Raw genomic sequence first — 18,960 nt, forward strand, 5'->3', positions numbered from 1 at the left:
AGAAGTACGGTGGCCGACATGTGCAACTGCGCTGCAAATTAAGAAAACACATGCAAATAGACTAAACACAAGCAAAAACGAAAGCACGCAAACTAATAACGGTGCATCCAATTTTGCGCTCTCCGTCTCGCTCCGTGGGCCGAAAATCAAGCTGTTCCATTTAGCACTACCGCCCCCATAGAGGCCTGGAGAACTGACATCCCAGACATCCCACCCTGAAGAGACTCATTCCCCCCCCCCCCCCCCCCCCCCCTCGATCTAGTCGTTAGATTATTTTGGTTTGTTTTGATTTGCCATAGCAACTGCTGCCAGTGTATGGTATCCTAACAATAAAATATTCATTGTAGAGGTGGTGGTAGTGCTAGAGCTACTATATTGTGAATAGTAGCACGTTAGAGCAAACATTGTCTAACACCGCAACGTAATCAACTCTAAATACATTAAAGGCACTTTTTTCGTGGAGGAGTCAGCCGGAGGGTTAGAGAATGTCTGTAAACACTGGCCATGGTTTACCTTTTTTGCCAGGAAATTCTTTTCCTGACATTACGGTAGGCTAGTAGTTTTACAATTGTAGAGCTACTGTCCTGTAATTGTTTTTACGATATAAATTGCTTTGTTTACGACCTATAGGTAGTGCCTTAAGGTAGCTAGTCCTAGTTTTATTCAAACAAATTGGCGCTGTCCTTATTTTTGTAGATCTGTAAAACCTCCATGCTAGTAAAATTGGCAGACACAATACACAGTACTGTAATCTTCAATGAAATTTAACAATGCTAGAAGTGTAAGCCTATGCGCAACAGACTCACACACGATAATTTTTCGGGTACAGTAGTGTAGTCTAATAATGTTATTATGGAATCCGAAATAATAGAAGGATTTATTGAAAAAAGTTTTGCTGACTGTTTAGTTTTAATTTAAACCAAGCATAGCATAGCCTACAGTTCAACACATCAACGTTGTGACCAAATGAGAATGTACTTGTACGCCAAATGAGAATGTACTTTCCGCTTTCTTGAAATTTGTAAATATTTATATGTAGAAGTCAGCTTTCAACCTGTCCCAAACATTGGCATACAAGAATGGGTATGCTCTTCCACGTCGGCCTACGGTGGGCATCGGACAAACCCCCCTCTTATCAGAGCAGCTGACCCAGAATGAGTTCAACAAGCTGTCCGAAGAGACCTCTCTTTTGACGTACGGCACCACCCGCCGTAAACCTGCCCTGGATTTCATCCCTGCTCATGTGGCCTATGACAAGAAGGTAGGAGACAGTATGTAGCACAAAGGAGACAGACAGGAAAAGCTTGCAGTGACAGCATGCAGATGAATGTAATGATAAAAGATAAATATCCTCATCCAGGCACCATTATCAAACACAAAAGTACAGTAAATGCATTAGATCAATTGCAAAACGTTATAGCATACAGTGAGTTTAATTCTTTTTCATCCTCATGTCTCTTGTCTGCTCTAGGTGCTGCGTTTCTATGGATACTTTCAACAGAAAGTGCTGCACTCTCCGGATGAGGAGTACCGCGTTCGTCCTGTGGTCATCTACTACTACCTGGAGGACGACAGCATGCTCATCTCTGAGCCTACGGTGGAGAATTCTGGGATACCCCAGGGAAAGCTGATCAAGCGCCATCGTTTGCCCAAGAATGACCGGGGTGACCCCTACCACTGGAAGGACCTGAACCAAGGCATGGACTTGTGTGTGTACGGTACACGCTATCGCATCACACACTGTGATGCCTTCACACAGGTAAGCGAGCCCATGACACTCTGGGATGCTGTATGTGAGGAAACACATCCCAATGTGACGGTATGTAACAGACGTAGCCACGCTCAGTCGCAACTAGGTGTCGTTCGACACTCGCTGGGCTCGAACGCACGACCTCTAACGTGCCAAGCACGAACACTACCAGCTAGGCCAAAGAAAAGCAAGCTATTCATTGATGCGCGTGGCCTGATACATACCTGAGGAGTGAGTTTCACAGGTTCACACCCATTACACCAAGGATTTTGATGCATACACATACGATGCAAAGTGTCACAGGAACACAAACACATATTTGTGTAGGTTATGAGAGTTGCTACAATTGGCTGAAATATGGTAAAGAACCAAATACATGTATTGTGAGCCCCAAACCTCCTGGTTGGAACAACCAATGAAAGCAAGCAGCATACAGGTAGCTTGGCCGTTTTTGTTGGCTCAGTTTCCACCAAGTAATTTGTTGAGCCTATTCAAAGTGCTGTGTGAGCCTGACAAAGAAGTCAAACATCTCTCTTTTGGATCCTTCAGGACTTCATGGAGAGTGAGGGCCTGGTCCTGAACGACCCGGAGCCGGCCCCGGTCGACCCCTACCTCACACGGCGTACCCCGGCCCAGCGCTCTTACGTCACCCCCTCTGACTTCGACCGTCTGAAGCAGTTTGTGACCATGGACCGCAAGGTGTCCAAATCTGTCTCGCCTCTACATCCAAATGATCTGTGTTTTTGTGTGTAGGGGGGGACGGGGACGGGGACGACTTGGTGATTAACTTTATCATAGTACCTGGCTCTCATGTCCTTATCTCCCAGACTCCTGATCTCTAGCTTTGTGTCGCTCTTGTATGCAGGTGCTGCGTTTCTATGCGCTGTGGGACCACACTGACTCCCTGTACGGAGAGGCCCGACCCGTCACCATCCAGTACTACCTGGTGGATGACTCTGTGGAGATCCGTGAGGTCCACGAGCACAACAGTGGGCGAGACCCCTTCCCAGTGCTGCTTCGCAGACAGAGGCTGCCCAAGACCACCAAACCAACCTGTGGTAAGACGCTACAATGCAACTTTATGTTCCAAAGGAAAAATATCAACAGGTGCAATTTATTACATGTTAATTGAGAGATTATTCTCTTTGATTCCGAAGGTATAGGGCTGCCAAGAAATCTGAATGGCTTTAGGTGGTACTTTGTTTCTTTAACGTTTTCATTCAAATGTTTTCATTAGAGCCATTTCCCAGATGTGTGCTGGAGGTGTCATCACAGGAAGTACAACAGTACTACACCCCGAAGGACTTCCGGGTAGGGGAGACGCTCATGATGATGGGGAGACGTTTTCTGCTGTATGACTGTGATGAGTTCACCAAGAACTTCTACAAGCAGAACCACCCCGACATTGAGATTAAGCCCAGGGAAGTGGCCAGGAAGGTGGAACAGGACCAGAAAAAAGTAGGTGTGCGGGGAGTATGAGTGCATTCATGCTCATGTGTATGTGAACATGCTTCTACAGTGCTGTTCAAAAGACACCCCAGATGTTTTACACAGAAATTATCTCTATATTTCTTTATTGGTCTCCTGTATTTGTGCTGCAGTATAAAATTGCAACGTTCAGAACATTTGTATTTAGTCTTTTCATTTCATAATGTCTTAAAGCATTTTTGCTTTACTTAATTTGTATTTATTTGAGCCTAAGACGTTTGCACAGTACTGTGTGTCTTGTGTACTGTGGTCTTGTGCATTGTGTCTGATGCTTTGAACGCACCCTTCAGAGCTTTCCGCCTTACAATGGTTACGGATCCTTGGAGGATTCACTCCAGAACTGCTTCTCTCTGGTGCCTGAGCCCCCCAAGAAGGACCTGATGAAGATGCTGGAGAACGACCACAAAGAGCTACGCTATGCTGCTAGGATGGTGAGAGACCAACCAGAGCTGGAGAGAGATAGGGAGAAAAAGAGGGAGAGAAACAGAGATGAGGTGTAGGGGATGACATACCTAGAGCTACATACAGTATAACTGTATGGGGTAAACTGGGGGTTTTGTCTATCCCGATGTCATATTTTTTGGTCTAATCCAGTGTTTCTCAAATGAGGTCACCGAGGTACTACAATATGTGAGAAAAAATGGAAAATGAAACATGGATATAAATATGTATTTACAATATCAATTCCATCAATCCTTTATGACAATCACAGGACTCTCAGAATGCTCATGATGAGGGCCGGCGCTTCATCCTCTCCTACTTCCTGTCCGATGACATGATCAGTATTTTCGAGACGTCCACACGCAATTCTGGGATAATCGGCGGCAAGTTCCTGGAGAAGACTCGCATTCCAAAGCCAGGCTGCTGCGTGGACAACCCCGAATTCTATGGGCCTGCCGACTTTGCCATTGGAGCTACCTTAGAGGGTGAGGCATCACAGTGATACAACTCCCCTCCTACCAAAGATGGAAAACTGATCTATTTATTTAGTATCAAATGTTCTTCAACCTGTTGTGCCTCCCTTAGTTTTCAGACACAGATTCATATTGACCGATGCTGACCACTATGTGCTCAAATACCTGGAGTCCATCTCGGACCAGATCCCCACTCAGACACTGGTGTCCATTAGGCAGAAGCTTGGCCGGGGTCTGGAACAGGGAGACGACCAAACCAGCACCTCTCCTGGGTTGGGTCACAGCTCAGGTAACACAGCCATTTTTCTGGCTTCTGGTTCAAGATACAACTGTTTATAAATTGGATTGTTACGGTCTATAACATTCAACTTATAAAATCTTATGAAAAGCATGATCACAGAACGGTCTAAAACTGACACCTCATCAGGGTTTTTGCATCATGAGATTGCTGATAGTCTAGATTATTTTGTGTGGGAATCTACCACTTCTAATAAATTGTTTGTTTATCCCCTTTGGTCTACTTCCTCAGATGAGATTAAAGAAGCAGAGCAGTCTTCATGATGCCAGAAGCTTCCTTCCATTCTAAACAAGTGTCTTTACCTTCCTCATCTTTGACCCCTTCAATAGATCCTACAATCCATGGCATCATCATACCCATGCAGTATCTTTCTAGTGTTAATAAATTGCATATTTAAATCATTTCAGCTCTTGTTTCCTGTCGTTTTGGAGTAACGCCTTCTACGGGGGAGTTTTCTTTTCTTTATTACTGAACCTAGATTACCATATACCTACCCGTCTTGGTACAAAATGTCAGTTGGATTTCTTTCTACAGTAACATTGTGCAATGTACATAGTACATATCTGTCCTCACCATTTCAGAGAACTGCAATATTTAATAAAGTAATAAACAATTTACCAAACAAAAAACATGGAATAGCATGCGGTATTATCAACATACATGATGCTTCTCTGTAAGTGACCATGGCACAAATGCATTAATTTACACTGACACCACACAAGGCAGATTCCAAAGACTTGACATTCCTTAAGATTGGTCCAATCTCAACCAGGTATTACCCCATTACCATCAAAATAAACAGGATATTGTCAAAGCCAGCCCTGTCATTATGTCCCTCAAAGGCAACTGTAGCATCAGCAACATCCTTCCTGTGCAGAATGACCGAGAAAGCGAAGCCAGCTCATCAACAGAACACAGCACAGCAGGCAACTAAGAACAAATGCTAGACTGGTACAGTACTTATGCATAAAGAGAAATGACATGGAAACATTCAATATGATGCTTAGGTACACCGTGCATCACACATATACATAGAAATCACTTTAGTATACAAAGGAGCCCCCCCAAAAAAAAAAAAAAAAAAACATTGCAGGCAGTGAGGGTGTATAAAAAAAAAACAAAAAAAAAACACTGATATGAAAAAGAGTACATGTCTGTTTGGACTCGAGAGGAGATTGTTTTGGATTTTTCATTTCCAGCATCAAAGCCTGTGTCCGTGGCGACAGAGACCCTGTGTCAGCACCAGAGACGCTTACAGGATGTGGGTGACCAGCGGCCCCCATTTTTCTGTTCTGGTAAATAAGCCATAGCCAGGGCAGCACACCGCCTTTTAAACAACAGCCATATTGGGGGAAACTTAGGGGGCCTTGATTTTCTTGGTCCGGGGTGATGCTCCGTTTTCAGCTTTGATTATACCGTTTTCATGGTGTCCAACTGGAAAAAAAAGGGATACAGAAAGAGAGGAGATTTTAAGCAACACAATTTAAAAAGAGGTGTCATGAACCCTGTGTGTGTGTGTGCTTACGGGAGTCTCTCTTCAGCGGCCGAGCGGGTTGTTTGGTGGCAGCCCTTTTGCGTGCCGCCTGTTCATGTCTGAATTCTCGCCACCGTCGTAGCTGGAAACGGATGAACTTCCACAGGAGCCAGGACTGGGTCAGACACACCAGCAGCAGCACAGTCATCCTACAGGTACAGCACGCACATTTGCACACACATCAGGGAAGGCTGGGCTTTATTGACAATACATTATCAATGTTAGTGTAAAGTATGTTGTGGAAAGAATACCACAAATGGGTTTTCAACTGATGCATTATTAGTGTGTGTGTACAAAAACCCATCTACCGACAGATTTAAGTCTTGTCATACCTTAACAGCGCTGTGTTGAAGTTACCCGTCTCCCAGTCCAGCCCCTGGTTCTCTGCCCGAGCCAACCCGAAGCCAACGGCCAGGAACATGACGGTCAGGGTCACCATCCTCGTCAATGCAAAACTCACCGCCCACAGGTCAAACCTTTACACAGCACACAATGAGCACCCAGGTGACTCATTTTCAATGAGATTGATCAAGTGCCTCGACTCAAAACCCATTTCAAGGTGCATTTGATTTGAGTTTCTATCTGTCTTTCTAAGACCAGCCATTGAGTTAATTGTGCTCTGTAAACTAAACCAAATAACAGTATTTGTCATTTGTAGGGCTGTCCCCGACTAAGATTTTCTTTGGTCGACCAAAACTCGACTAGCACTTCTGAAAATTGATTAATCGAAATGTGAAACTTTTTTTTATTTTCTATAAATGTCAATACTTTATCAAACCATTTTTTGTGATGTTTTACCTCACTGTTTTAAGAGATAATATGAAAGAAATACATACGTAAGAAGGGAGAACATTTTCCCGATCTGACTCAATGTAGCTGCTGGACATTCCAGATTCAGCCGCTATAAAATAAGCTATTACTAATAATACTCCTCATGTCACCAGTCCTGTTGTTACCGAATGCCGATATAATACAAAGTGCCTGATTGGTTATTATTTATTATCTATTAAAATGTACTACAAATAGAAAATATTGTTTGTTTAACATGCAAATCAGCGCGCTATTCACTGCCTGAAAAAGTGCAGCATGCGAACTTACGTAGAAGCCGAGAAGGAAACGGCGCAACAGAGAAAGATTGTGTTGTCTTGGCCGAAGAAGATAATGCCATTCAATTTGGATGTGATTCTTATACTAGGCATATTCTTTTTTAACCCAGCACAAGTTAGCATGAGCGAAGTAGGCCAACTTATGGTTTTCAGGTGGTAGGCTACATCATATTCAACGTCAAACTATGAAGAAAAAAAACTTGGCAGAGTTTGCATTCAACGTTTTTTGAGTCACCCTGTACTTTGTAAATGTACTGTAAATCAAATGCTGCCATACCACAGATTTCTTTGCCATTTTGCCTAATAACACCGACAAAGTAGGCTATGGCAGAGTTTGTTGTTCGGCAGACGTAGAACATTTCTTTAATTCAGCAATGGTGACACAAGCGGGAATCAGATCTCACACTGCCATACGGCAGCTCGACTAAAAAAATCTTAGTCGACCAAGAGCATATCGCAGAAAATCGACTAGTCGTCTGAGTGGGGACAGCCCTAGTCATTTGTAATCATTCTGAGCCTGAAGCTGTGTCAGAAATGTGATTCTGTGGGTTCCAGTAATGCCTAAAAAAATGTATCTCAAAGACAAGAAGTGTGATTCTGTATTTTGTAATGTCCTGAAGGAAAGTGTTAAATTGGGTGCCGGACTCACATCTTGTGGTGACTCTCATCTGTGAAGTAGAAGAGCCTGGCGATGTGGAAGCCCAGTTCGGACAAGTACTGCAAGAACAGGAGCACCAGTCCCACACGGCTCAAACTGCAACAACACACACAACATGGACGTGTGGGAATTCAAATACACAGTACTGTGCTGAAGTCTTAGTCATGAATGGATATTGTCTTATATATTTATTTTTTGTGTTCTGTATTTGTGCGGCAGTATAAAAAGTAATTTCATTGAATTATTTCTTAAATTATTTTTGTTTTACTTTTTAGAAAATTGTAATTGTGCCAAAGACTTTTGCACAGTGCTGTAACTTATGAAATCTACACACGGGCTGTGTATCAATTGTTCCCCAAAGCTCTCTTTTACCTTACTCTTTGACTTCCCAACATTGAGAGTAAAAAAAGGGTAAAACGATGTCCCTGTTCAAAATAAGATGGTAACAGGATAGATACAGCCACTTCATTTAGCCATATTAACTTGTGTAATCGTTCATTATGCAACCCAGGAAGGAGCTCTACACTTCAGGTGCATCTTACTTTCGATTTACATTTTCATGTATAAATTTAGTAGATTGCTCCTGAGTCACCTTTCAGTGATGAACATCTTGTAAAATACAGTCAGTTCAGGTTAAAACTATGCACTTTTAGTCCTTGACTATCTGCTGCACTTCCACCATTTGAACTCTGTTTTGGTTCCAAGTGCTGAATAAATAAACCTAAATATAAACCTAACGTCGTGTGTGAATGTGTTACAAAATCTGAAAAGGCCATTCAGGAAGGGTGGAGAACACAGTTTCACCAGAAAAGTTCTTACTTTAACAGATAGGCTGCTGAGATGTGCAGCAGATACAAAGAGATGTACTGAAGCTGACGTGGAATTTCCTCCTGTAAAGAGCAAAACACAAACATAAAGTTACAGTACACACCAATCTATCACCAAAAAAGCACACACATTCTCTGTCTATCATTTGCATTCTTCTCTCTTCCACACACACACACACACACACACATTCTCCCATGACATTCTTCCTGGTTCCCATAGTCCTCCAAACTGACCTTGCGCACTTTCTGGAAATAGAGCTCTGGCAGGGCATGGAGCCAGTAGGCTAGCTGAGTGAGGTAGAAGAGTTTCACCTGAAACCTGCAGTGCAGAAGTGCAGGCGCACACACACACACACACACAACAGTAGTGGATTAGTGGTTCGTTTTATGAGACTTTCAGTGTTTCATCACTGTTCTCAGACCCGAGCTGAGGCCTACCTGAGGTGAACATGAGGATAATTCTCCCAAAGGCTGCTGGGATGCAGGAGGTATCCTTCCTGATGTGGGAGGGAGAAAATGTACATACAAATTGGGATTATTTAGAATAAACACTAGTTACAAAGCTTAATCAACTGATTCCAAAACATAAACCTAACATGTACATTATTTCATAACTTTCTTCTTTTGTATTTACTTTAAAAAAAATCTAAGTTCCACATTTTGCAACCTGTGTGTGTGTGCGTGTCTTACTGTTATGAGGATATAGAGACTCCACACACTGGACACCAGGTGAAACACACACAGCTGGCCTGACTCGTTAAACTTGGTGTTCTTGCTCTTTGAGAGGTGTAATCGCCTGTTAACTTTCTGGAAGAATCATCACAGAATGTGTAATTAGCACAGATTTTCTCCAACGTGGGTGGCCTACAATATTGTTTCAGGCAAGGATTAACACCATGCTCTGGTTGTGCGTCCTGGTTAACCCCCCCCAAAAAAAGTTCAGAAGTGTACTGAAACAAAATACCTTGGCCAAACATTTGTGCCATCTACATACATGTCTTTCGTACTTCTGACAAATGATTATCCGTGTCAGTGTTTACCCTGAATATATACTGTCCAACGCATATGTGAGTCTTAGGTTGGCTAACTTACAGGGTTCTTGAGACACGGGTCATGGTCAGTAACATTTCACACTAAGGTCAACCATTTGTCCTAACTCTCCTTTAGCAATACGAAAACCACATACATTTCTTAAACTTAGGCCCATTGACACCAATTCAAAGATTTAACACCAGCATAACAAAGTACTTGTACGTTGAAAGGGTGCAGGATAGACAATTTGGAACGCAGCCACATGTCATTCAGGTTTCAAAAGACTCAAACTCCCACAATGCAGTGGAAGGGGGGATGGACCAATACTCACGTCCAGGATGTACTCCTGCACCACAGCGTGTAGGATGATTGTGATAAAGAAGTAGAAGAGGATGGTGGCGCAATCTCTCCACCCATACTGATAGAGTGTCACCTCGCCCTCTACACACACACAAACACGCGCACGCACACACAGCAGAGTGAATAGAAATACAGTGTACATTTGTGTATACAAAACAATGTGTTTATAGTGTGTATATTATTTTTGTATTGGATAAACTAGGCTCACTACTGTACTTCACTATGATTTAAATGTACAAAAAACTTTATGTAGAATGTTATTCACGTGCCACAGTAAGTGATTGTGTTGTTTGTAAAAGTATTTAATTAAAAGCACACACACAGCTTGAGCTGGGATTAGGCCACTTTGGGACAAACCTGGTGATAGAGTGCTGATGTTGTACTGAGGTTGAATAAACTGAATGGCAGTCTTTGCTGTTGCCTGGAAAAACAAGTGCATTTAGTACATTTACATTTATTCATTTAGCAGACGCTTTTATCCAAAGCGACTTCCAAGAGAGAGCTTCACAAAGTGCATAGGTCACTGATAACAACAAGATAGCCCCACAGCATTGCGGGTAGTCAAAAACAAGAAGTACATATTGTGAACAACCAAAAAATAGTGCTAAAGGGAAGAAACCATAAGAGCATGTAGTTAAACAAGTTAAAAATTACACAACATTAATCTCTAAGTGCAGGTGTACCTGTAGGAAAGCAATAAAAATAGGATTAACTAGAAAAAGAATACAACAGTTTAAATCAGCTACCACTAACCAACAAGAGCAACAGTCTAAGCAAGAGTCATTGTGAACCTTGAGGAAACTAGCGTTGGGTTCAGCAAACCATTCCTAAGTACCATTGTACTCCCGTAGTATCTGGTTAGATTTGAAATGTCTCGTGGACAGCCTTGAACTGGCCTAAGTAAATGTCTCTAATTTAGGCATTAGCCTAGAGACAGAATTTTAACACCTCCCACTTCGGGTAATTTGACGTTGTACTTCGGAAGTAAATTCCATGGGATGACGGTGCGTTAAAAAGAAAAAAAACTGATCGGCATGACAAGGCTTGCATTGACCAGGATAACCCCTCATCTCGCACTGGGGTGCACCCGTAAATCACCAGAATTCCATGCGCACCCAGCCACAGGTGCCCTGTTAAAGGCAAAGCCACAAACTCCTTTGATATCTGTTGTTCACAAAAGTTTGTCCTGACAGTGCACTACACTTTCTTTCCGAAACTTGAAAAACCCCTTGACTCATTCCTTAATCGCACAACAGAGACCTAAACGAATATCCGATTCCGGATATAAACCTACAAAGAAAAGAAGGCTAAAAGCTGCCAAGTTTTCCCAAACTAGACGGAATGAAAGCATTTCGTTTTGGATTTCTCAATGATGCGACAGTAAGGGACACTGTCGTCTATTGAGTTAAAGGTCTTACAGACGGCCAAGTCAAATGTTTCAGTGACATCGTAAATTAATTACAGCCTACTGTTGGGAGTTAATAACACGATTCATCGGACACGAATTCAGTCAACTCTTTCATGTTGAAACAGCTTGCAACCGCTGCTGCCCCGCTCAAAGATTGAGACGTGGCAGTAACCCGGAGATCAAATTGGGGCAGCAGACTGCCTCAGATGCAAAAAGCTATTTTATGAAGAGATACAAAAACATTTACAATATGTATTGGGGGAGGGTTTGGCTAAGAAATTCAAATTTTCCTTGCCATCAGACGGCTCAATAACTGAAGCGAAGTCTTCTTTAAATAGACTTAATGCACATTTCTACCCCACAATGACTATAGCAGGCTATTTTGTTGATAGGCTATGATCTAACCACCAACCAATCTCGATTGCAAATTTAAAAGCCGATGTAGTGAGTGTCCCATTACGATCATTGAGAAAACGTGAAGATAAATGAGCTAACCGTACTGAGACGAAGAATACTTGAGGAAGTTGAAGGCTACAGTTAAAGTGTATCTCTCCATGATACAACAACGACTAACCACACTGAACCGTAGGAAACAGTGGATCTCTTCACATGTAGCCTATTAATCGGACAACTTTTTATACAAGTCTGCAAATGACAATATAATAATAACCTAAAGAATGTAGCCAGAGGTATCATTCAAGCTAGACTGTTCCCGACTGTTTCGTTTTGGGCAATTTAACGTGAACCCAAAGTGTATCTCAATTTGGATCAGTAGCGGACCTGCCAGTAAAAAACAGCTGAGTGGGACGAGGAAAAACTGAGATTCCAAAATTCATCTCACCTCAAACATCAATCCAATCAAAATAAAAATCACCAAACTAAAGACGATGTCGGCATGGTTCTGAATGAGGAATTCCTGGCTGAAGAAAGGATAACTCTTGTTTCTTCTTCGAAATGCCATTTCAGCAGAATGAGTTTTTCCTACTTTTTTCGAAATCCGAAAGTTCTCACTGAGTTAACTTTCTCATAGATCTGCGCATGTGCAATCTCTTAAAGGGAGCGTTTCACAAATTCCACTATCCGAGACGTTTCACTTAAATACACTTACACTAAAGTATCAGCGAGAAAATACTGAAATAAAATACACCTAGTTTTATGTTCAGCCTAAATATTTCATAGTGTATGTTTCAAGTTATAAATGTATTTCTTCAGTTTGATTTAATATATTTAAAATATTAAAACAAAGATCACTATCCACTACATAGCCTACTTTATGTTCTATTTATATTGGGAAACCACAAAGACTGTGGCTGGAGATGCCGCAAAGACTGTGGCTCGAGATACCGCAAAGACTGCGGCCTGTGTTCAGAAGGGATTTATTACTTTTATTACTTGTATTATTGTTTTGAATGATTTTATGTAAAGCACCGTGAGCTGCAATTCTTGTATGAAATATGCTATATAAACAAAGTCTTATTGTTATTATTATATTTACAAGCTTGTTTCGTTTTTTTTATTCAGTATTTTGGCCACTTAATGCTCCATTAATTTTGCTTCTATCCGTTGCTTACGTTTAAAACGATTAATCTTTTAAGTGTCTCACATTATTCATTATTTATTGTTCATTATGGTGTCTTGTAAGCATCACCTTAAGACTAGTCCTATATTACCTTATTCTCTGGCAGTTTGAGGCAATTCTGCGGCAGTTTGAGGCAATTACTGTATCTCAGTTTGAGAGAACAAGGAGATAGCATTTAAGCAAAAAATTATATTTTGACAAAATGTGTGCGTTTACTGAGTAAGAGACAAAGGTTTAGTTCACCTGTTTCACATTGAGGATACATTGATAGTTAATGAAACTAGAAAATATGTTTGATTTCAAACACACCAATAAGACATTTATTGCTCATTAAGCCACCCGTGGCTATTACCTACAGATACATGGTAAAATAGGCAAGCACCTGAGGGGAAACTATGAAAACCAGCATCATTTCAATGTTTTCTATATGTGTGGATCTTATTGTTGTTCACATATGTTCTCAATCAAATGCAAAAGGTCCCTGAACAGAGATAAAAACACATTGTCACCAAATGTTAGAGCCAACTCCTTAAATTAACTCACACTCACATGTGAACATGTTTGAAGACAAAACCAGTGCCTGAGATGTTTGTTTTTTTTACAGAATTATAATGAAAAACAGCATATTTTTGTAAATGTTTACATGTTCAACATGTGTTTCCGACAAAGAATAAAAAACATATTTTTTTGCAACATAAGTAACTTTAAAAAATGAATTAGCTCTTAGTGTTGAATATTTACTGAGTCATATAATCAACTTCCCAAAGGCAAAATGTGTCATTTAAAATGAGACACCAGTAACACTTCAACATCAAACCGTTTTGTCAGCTTGACACAGCAGCCCTGTTTCAAAGCAATGCCTGCCAGTGAGAATGTTCTTCTTTGGGGTTAGGGAGGTATTCTTAAATGAGAATAATAAAACACACTAGGAATTGTTACATTAGATACTTGTGCTTTTAAGAAGCCAACAAACTCTGGCCTGAGCTTAAATGTTAATGCAGATGGACTGCAGCTGTAGTCCCCCTTCCTTGCTAATCCTCCATTTAAGATGTGGACCACAATTAATCTAGTCATGGATGACTAAAAATGGTCTTCTTCATTACGGTGTGACAGTATCAGCTGCCTCCTGGGGCCTGTGAGGTGGGGCACGCTGGAATCCTGCGTTCCAGAGTCCAGTTTGGGGGTGGAGGTGTAGCGAGGCCCCACCCTCCCCATCAAGCCCCGGACATTTCGGTGCAATGCAGGGTCGCTGGGGACAGAGCTGAGGCCTGAGGAGGCATGCTCGCCCAGGCCGCCTGGCTCTCTGTCCAGGCGGGGGTTACTGGTGCTGCTTGGGGACTGGGGGTCGGCACTGAAGTATAACGTGGAGCTGGACTCGGTGGGGCAGAAGTAGGGCTCTGGGCTGTCTCCAAACACCGACTTCCCCTCAGGGGAGCTGCGTTTGAAGTCGGACACGGGCGACTCCAGTGGGCTTTCCATCTCCAGGCTGTCATCCTCTTCCTCCTGGGCCTCGTTGGACGTGGGCTCGCTGATGCTCTGGAATTCCTCCTTGCAGTCGGAGAGGGGTGCCAGGCCCTTCCCCAGGGACTCGGAGGTGGAGACCCCGTCGCAGCTGCCCCCGGCCACAGTGGTTGTCCCCCCATCTTTGTTCTTCAGCTCCGGGTTATACTCCTCTATGTCCAACATGGCAGCCACCCCGCCAGCACCGTACGCCCGGTTGATCTTCCCCACGTCTCCTGTTTTCAGCGCCAGCCGGATCAGGAGCCAGTGGTGGTGGTAGCAGGGGCACGAGTCATTGGGCCTGGCACCACAACTCCCAGGGTGCTCCACCAGCGAGCCGGCCACCCCGGACAGGGAGAAGCTGCCGTGGTTGTGCAGGGAGGCGGCGGGGAGACTCTTGTCCCCTAAGGATGGCGAGGACCCGTCCCTCTCCAAACAGGTGCTGCCCATGTGGCTGTGGTCGAGGCCCTGGGAGATCTCTGTCGACTTGGGGTGGAGGAAGCGGTAGTACAGTACCAGAGAAGTGGTGCCTGGAATGAAGGCATAAAAGGAAGTGAGACTTGCATATCTAACTGACTACGGTTTCAGAAGATAAATAAGGGTGACAGCGAAAAGTGAGCTTTATCTTAGTGAATTGGACAAAAGACGGGCAGGTATCGTACGGTATGCAGCCAAGACAAATGCAGACTAAGTACATTCACAAAGCATAGCACATACACAGAACTTGTTATACAGAGTAGTGTGTTGGGTGCAAGAGAAGGAATGCCTTAGAGGCCACAAAGCAGTTATTCCACAGCCATGAACTGATCATAAACAGTTCACAAAATGCATACAAAGCCAACAGCCCATTTCCTTTGCCTCTCTAATAGCTCTGAGTACACTCTCTGATCTTCCTCTTCTGTACTCTATTACCAAGCCTCCAGCATAACCTGGGGCTTTTGGCTGGTAGTATCTCAGAGCCCAGATGCACTGTGACTCACACTTACCCAACAGGAAGCTGCACAGCACAGCTGTGGGGAGGGTTAAGCTATCCCACGATGCCTCACTGAGGAAGTCAGAGGCAGCCAGCAGAAGAGTGGCGTTCTCCAGCAGCATGACCTAGGAGGGACAGAGGTCACAGAATTAGGTACACAGAACAGGGACTGACACAGTGGATGAAGTCAGTGACTGCAGAGTCAGGAGACAATTGGGGGACACTGCTGTATACGTGAATTGTAGGTCACAGAAAAATGCAGCAACAAACACAGAGGGGAAAAAACGCAAATGGGACAATGATAGACACGGAGACATTAAGCACGCTAAAACAAGCTCTTGCGGGTCTTGTTCCAGTAGACCACAAACGCACCACATAGAATCCGGCCATGCGGAACCGCGATGGTCCATCTTTGACGTTGAGAAAAAGGAAGATGTGGACCACCCCCAGGGCACTGTTGAACAGACGCCAGCACCAAGGGCCTGTACAGATGTCTGGTTGCTGGGAAACCAGCCAGAAGGAGGCGGTAAGCCAGTGGAAGCCTGAAGGACAGATTAGAGATCTGAGTTACATCATTTTGTGGGACATGAAGGAGAAGATAGCTGTCCGCTTGTAGAGTTAATTGGTAGAGTTAATTGTGATGGACATGCCACACACTGTTTTGTACTGCTGTGTTTATTTTAGTTATTTATTGTCTGTATTTATGGTACTGACCTGAGCAAACAAATGTCCCTTTGTGGACAATAAAGAACATCTATTTATCTATGCCAAGAGAAGCTGCCTGGAAAAACCCATTGCCTCATTAGCAGTGCCGGCCCTTCCTACAGGCGACATAGGCAGCCGCCTAGGGCGGCATGAAAAAGGGGACAGCTTCCCGAGTGCATACAATTTTAAAACAAGTTTTTTCAAACGAGTGTGTCGAGACAAACCTTGCCTAGGGCGCCAAATGTGCTATGACCGGCACTGCTCATTAGACCCCTTTGACTAGGACTGTTCCTCGATTTTCCAAAATTTTCAAAAAATTCAGATTATTTACTTAATCCTCCCAAACTTGGCATAATTGGAAGCTCTCTCTCACCTGCCACGCCAAGGACCCACCAGTTGAAGACCCGGGCAAAGAACATGAGGCTGGCCACCCTGGCGCCGAGCATTCCGCCCCTCCACAGCAGCTGGCACACAAGGGCAGCAGGCGGCATGGCCAGGTGGCCCGGTCGGATCAGACAGCACGCCCGGCTGTACAGCACCACGGCCCAGGACAGAGACAGCAGGCACAAGCCACAGCACATGGCCACTGAGGGGAGGAAGAAGAGAGAGACAGAGAGAGAGCGAGAGATAGATAGAGAGAGGGATAGAAAGAGAGGCAGAGAGAGCAGGAGAGAAAGAGAGAAAGTGGGAGAACCATAGTAAGAAGACCCCTTTAAAGAGTATGGACCCAGACCCAGTCATATTTCCTTTCTATTCTATTGAGTTCCATATGATCATACATAGTCCACCCTCCCCAGCCTTACGTAGTGGCTGTCTTACCTGGAGACATGAAGCCAACATCTGTGGCCACCAGGATATACGTCTGTAGCAGGGTTTGAGGGAGGGTGAGTAAGAGCGCCTCCAACAGGCGGAGGGCAGAAACATCAGCCTGCTGCATCACTGCGGCGCCAAGTTCCCCAGCCGAGCCCTGCATGTACCACACTGACAACATACAGTCCCATAACCTGCCACAAGAGAGAGACAAACATCAGAGGACTGAGATATAGAGCTTTAACAACACATAAAGGCTGGCCGGTTGAGATCCATTTGGGTGTCACCTTTTGAAGATTCCCAAGTGCAGTATATGCATGACTGACAGGAAGCATGTCCTCTCATTACCGTCGTCATGGTACCACTTCAAGCTTAGAAACTGGGCAGCAGTCCCTGGCAACAGCAGTCCAAGGGTGAGGCCTGCCCACTGCATGTCCTCGTTCCATAGGTAAAAGCCTATACAGTACATCACTGTGGTAACACACACACACACACTTTCATTATCCTCATAACTGAAAATTCTTTGCATCATTTGAAAAGTAGGCAATGGTGTGTTCTAAAATATGAAATACATTATTTTTTTAATAGAATTTTGTACTTCAGAATTGACAACATGTATATGGTTTGTGGCGAACTTTCACAGAAAAGTAGGCTACACTAGCTCTTGGACATACTGGTTCGTTTCCTTTGCCGTGATCCTGATCCCTATTACTGACTCCATCGGTGGAGCCTTTGCGGTGGGGTATTTTTATCCTGTTGAAAGGCATCCGTGTCGAGGACAAAAGTGGCTTCACCCGCACCCATTCACCTCGTCTCTCGTGTCCTGCCCGTGTCATTGATCTGCTTACTCATGAATCTCACGGAGCACCCCTGAACGCACTGCACGTCCGTTTCCAGGACAACGGCAGAGGGAAGGGTGCCCCATCGAGCACTGAATGACAGATGCTCAAGACAATGCTTGGGTAGACCATATGACAAACAGTTTTGGAGGACTGTTGTTTAGAGTGTCATTTACATCCTAGGTACTTCTAATAGCTACAGTAACGGTGTATGTCCACAATATATCACATAATATTCGGCTCTATGTCTGGATCATTTGCTGGCAATATACATCAAAGTATTGCATCTAAGGGATGCACAAGGTTACTACTAGAGTAGATGATAGACGCACACCACGAACTGTCACAGAAGCCAGTCTAGATAGCACTAGCTCGCCAAACCCGAAAGTAAATGCATTACAATCGGACACAAAAGCAATACTGTGCAATTCAGTGTTGGGTGGAATGAGTTAATGTAATATCACTACGTTAACGTTGGCTAGCCTAGCATTCATTCAGATCCACTTACGCGCGCTTCTTTCGGCGACAATAACCAGCGCCGACGCACCAAAGAGGATTGCCTGGCACCACGCTATCCAACACCCGGTCCGAGCAGCCGAGGGCATCGTACCGGCGAGCGGCCCAGCGGCTATCAAGATACGCTGATGTGTAAGTCAAATTCAACCGGGATCATTTTTATTGCCATCCTTGACCCTGGCAGATCCGTTAGCTACCTTCGTTTGGCGTCTGCCTGCCTCCTATCAAAATATCTGACGTCACTGTACGGTTTTAAAGCGGTAGCGTTCCAGTTGAAGGTGTACTGTACTATCCTGATGGTCACCTTGGCTTTCGCATCATTGATTTCTTCATCACGATCCAAACTTTCCTGAATATCACTTCTGTTGTTTTAATGTTGTGTTGGCTATGTAATAATAAACTGGTTATGCCGTAGCCTATAGTTTTGCTGGCACCTTTTGACAAAAAAAAGTATTTATTTCTAGAACCTGTAGGAGGGACCTTTGCTGACCAAAGGTGTTTGTCTTATTAAACAGAAATTGTTTTACTACAGCGTCCACATGTGTATGAAGAGAGAGGATAATGACATGGAAGGTACTGTGACCTAAAGACTTCTCACCCCAACTACTGTCTTTGGTCACAGCTTTGAACCCTATCTTGTTTCCTTTGTTCTGAAGATGGAGG

General features: G+C 43.7%; 3 protein-coding genes across 4 annotated transcripts; 1 reads left to right on the forward strand and 2 right to left on the reverse strand.

Annotated features, from left to right (window-relative positions):
• Positions 1 to 371: 371 nt before the first annotated feature.
• On the forward strand, positions 372 to 5,515 carry efhc1 (EF-hand domain (C-terminal) containing 1). Of its 2 annotated transcripts, XM_047049882.1 has the most exons (10): positions 373 to 548; positions 1,040 to 1,261; positions 1,472 to 1,759; positions 2,300 to 2,449; positions 2,616 to 2,808; positions 2,988 to 3,208; positions 3,529 to 3,669; positions 3,951 to 4,164; positions 4,265 to 4,441; positions 4,682 to 5,515. In XM_047049882.1, the coding sequence occupies exons 1-10, from the start codon at positions 486 to 488 to the stop codon at positions 4,711 to 4,713; spliced, it is 1,701 nt and encodes a 566-aa protein (XP_046905838.1). In that variant the 5' UTR covers positions 373 to 485; the 3' UTR covers positions 4,714 to 5,515. The 2 variants fall into 2 exon arrangements, with proteins under 2 accessions (XP_046905837.1, XP_046905838.1); XM_047049881.1 differs by having other exon boundaries at positions 372 to 548; positions 4,265 to 5,515.
• tram2 (translocation associated membrane protein 2) lies at positions 5,026 to 12,413 on the reverse strand. The gene is made up of 11 exons (XM_047049883.1): positions 12,217 to 12,413; positions 10,325 to 10,388; positions 9,939 to 10,048; positions 9,266 to 9,382; positions 9,014 to 9,072; positions 8,810 to 8,894; positions 8,568 to 8,638; positions 7,740 to 7,844; positions 6,317 to 6,460; positions 5,976 to 6,133; positions 5,026 to 5,884 (listed from the first exon to the last, which is right to left on the reverse strand). Exons 1-11 carry the CDS (start codon positions 12,334 to 12,336, stop codon positions 5,808 to 5,810), a joined length of 1,110 nt encoding a protein of 369 aa, XP_046905839.1. The 5' UTR covers positions 12,337 to 12,413; the 3' UTR covers positions 5,026 to 5,807.
• Positions 12,414 to 13,246: 833 nt separating this feature from the next.
• On the reverse strand, positions 13,247 to 18,527 carry xkr5a (XK related 5a). The gene is made up of 7 exons (XM_047049646.1): positions 18,290 to 18,527; positions 17,230 to 17,413; positions 16,952 to 17,136; positions 16,506 to 16,718; positions 15,800 to 15,969; positions 15,441 to 15,552; positions 13,247 to 14,984 (listed from the first exon to the last, which is right to left on the reverse strand). The coding sequence occupies exons 1-7, from the start codon at positions 18,384 to 18,386 to the stop codon at positions 14,035 to 14,037; spliced, it is 1,911 nt and encodes a 636-aa protein (XP_046905602.1). The 5' UTR covers positions 18,387 to 18,527; the 3' UTR covers positions 13,247 to 14,034.
• Positions 18,528 to 18,960: the final 433 nt, after the last annotated feature.

The sequence above is a fragment of the Hypomesus transpacificus genome, chromosome 26 (assembly GCF_021917145.1).
Source record: "Hypomesus transpacificus isolate Combined female chromosome 26, fHypTra1, whole genome shotgun sequence".
NCBI lineage: Eukaryota > Metazoa > Chordata > Actinopteri > Osmeriformes > Osmeridae > Hypomesus > Hypomesus transpacificus.

Excerpts from the sequence above, each read along its gene's own strand:
- efhc1 (XM_047049881.1), top strand. The coding sequence starts at position 486 with ATGTCTGTAAACACTGGCCATGGTTTACCTTTTTTGCCAGGAAATTCT. Across the intron at positions 2,809-2,987 it reads GACCACCAAACCAACCTGTG|AGCCATTTCCCAGATGTGTG; the intron begins GTAAGACGCTAC and ends TGTTTTCATTAG. Across the intron at positions 4,165-4,264 it reads CATTGGAGCTACCTTAGAGG|TTTTCAGACACAGATTCATA; the intron begins GTGAGGCATCAC and ends TGCCTCCCTTAG.
- tram2 (XM_047049883.1), bottom strand. The coding sequence starts at position 12,336 with ATGGCATTTCGAAGAAGAAACAAGAGTTATCCTTTCTTCAGCCAGGAA. Across the intron at positions 9,073-9,265 it reads GTCTCTATATCCTCATAACA|GAAGGATACCTCCTGCATCC; the intron begins GTAAGACACGCA and ends CTCCCACATCAG. Across the intron at positions 8,895-9,013 it reads TATCCTCATGTTCACCTCAG|GTTTCAGGTGAAACTCTTCT; the intron begins GTAGGCCTCAGC and ends TCTGCACTGCAG.
- xkr5a (XM_047049646.1), bottom strand. The coding sequence starts at position 18,386 with ATGCCCTCGGCTGCTCGGACCGGGTGTTGGATAGCGTGGTGCCAGGCA. Across the intron at positions 17,137-17,229 it reads CACTTGGGAATCTTCAAAAG|GTTATGGGACTGTATGTTGT; the intron begins GTGACACCCAAA and ends CTCTTGTGGCAG. Across the intron at positions 14,985-15,440 it reads GCTGTGCAGCTTCCTGTTGG|GCACCACTTCTCTGGTACTG; the intron begins GTAAGTGTGAGT and ends CCTTCATTCCAG.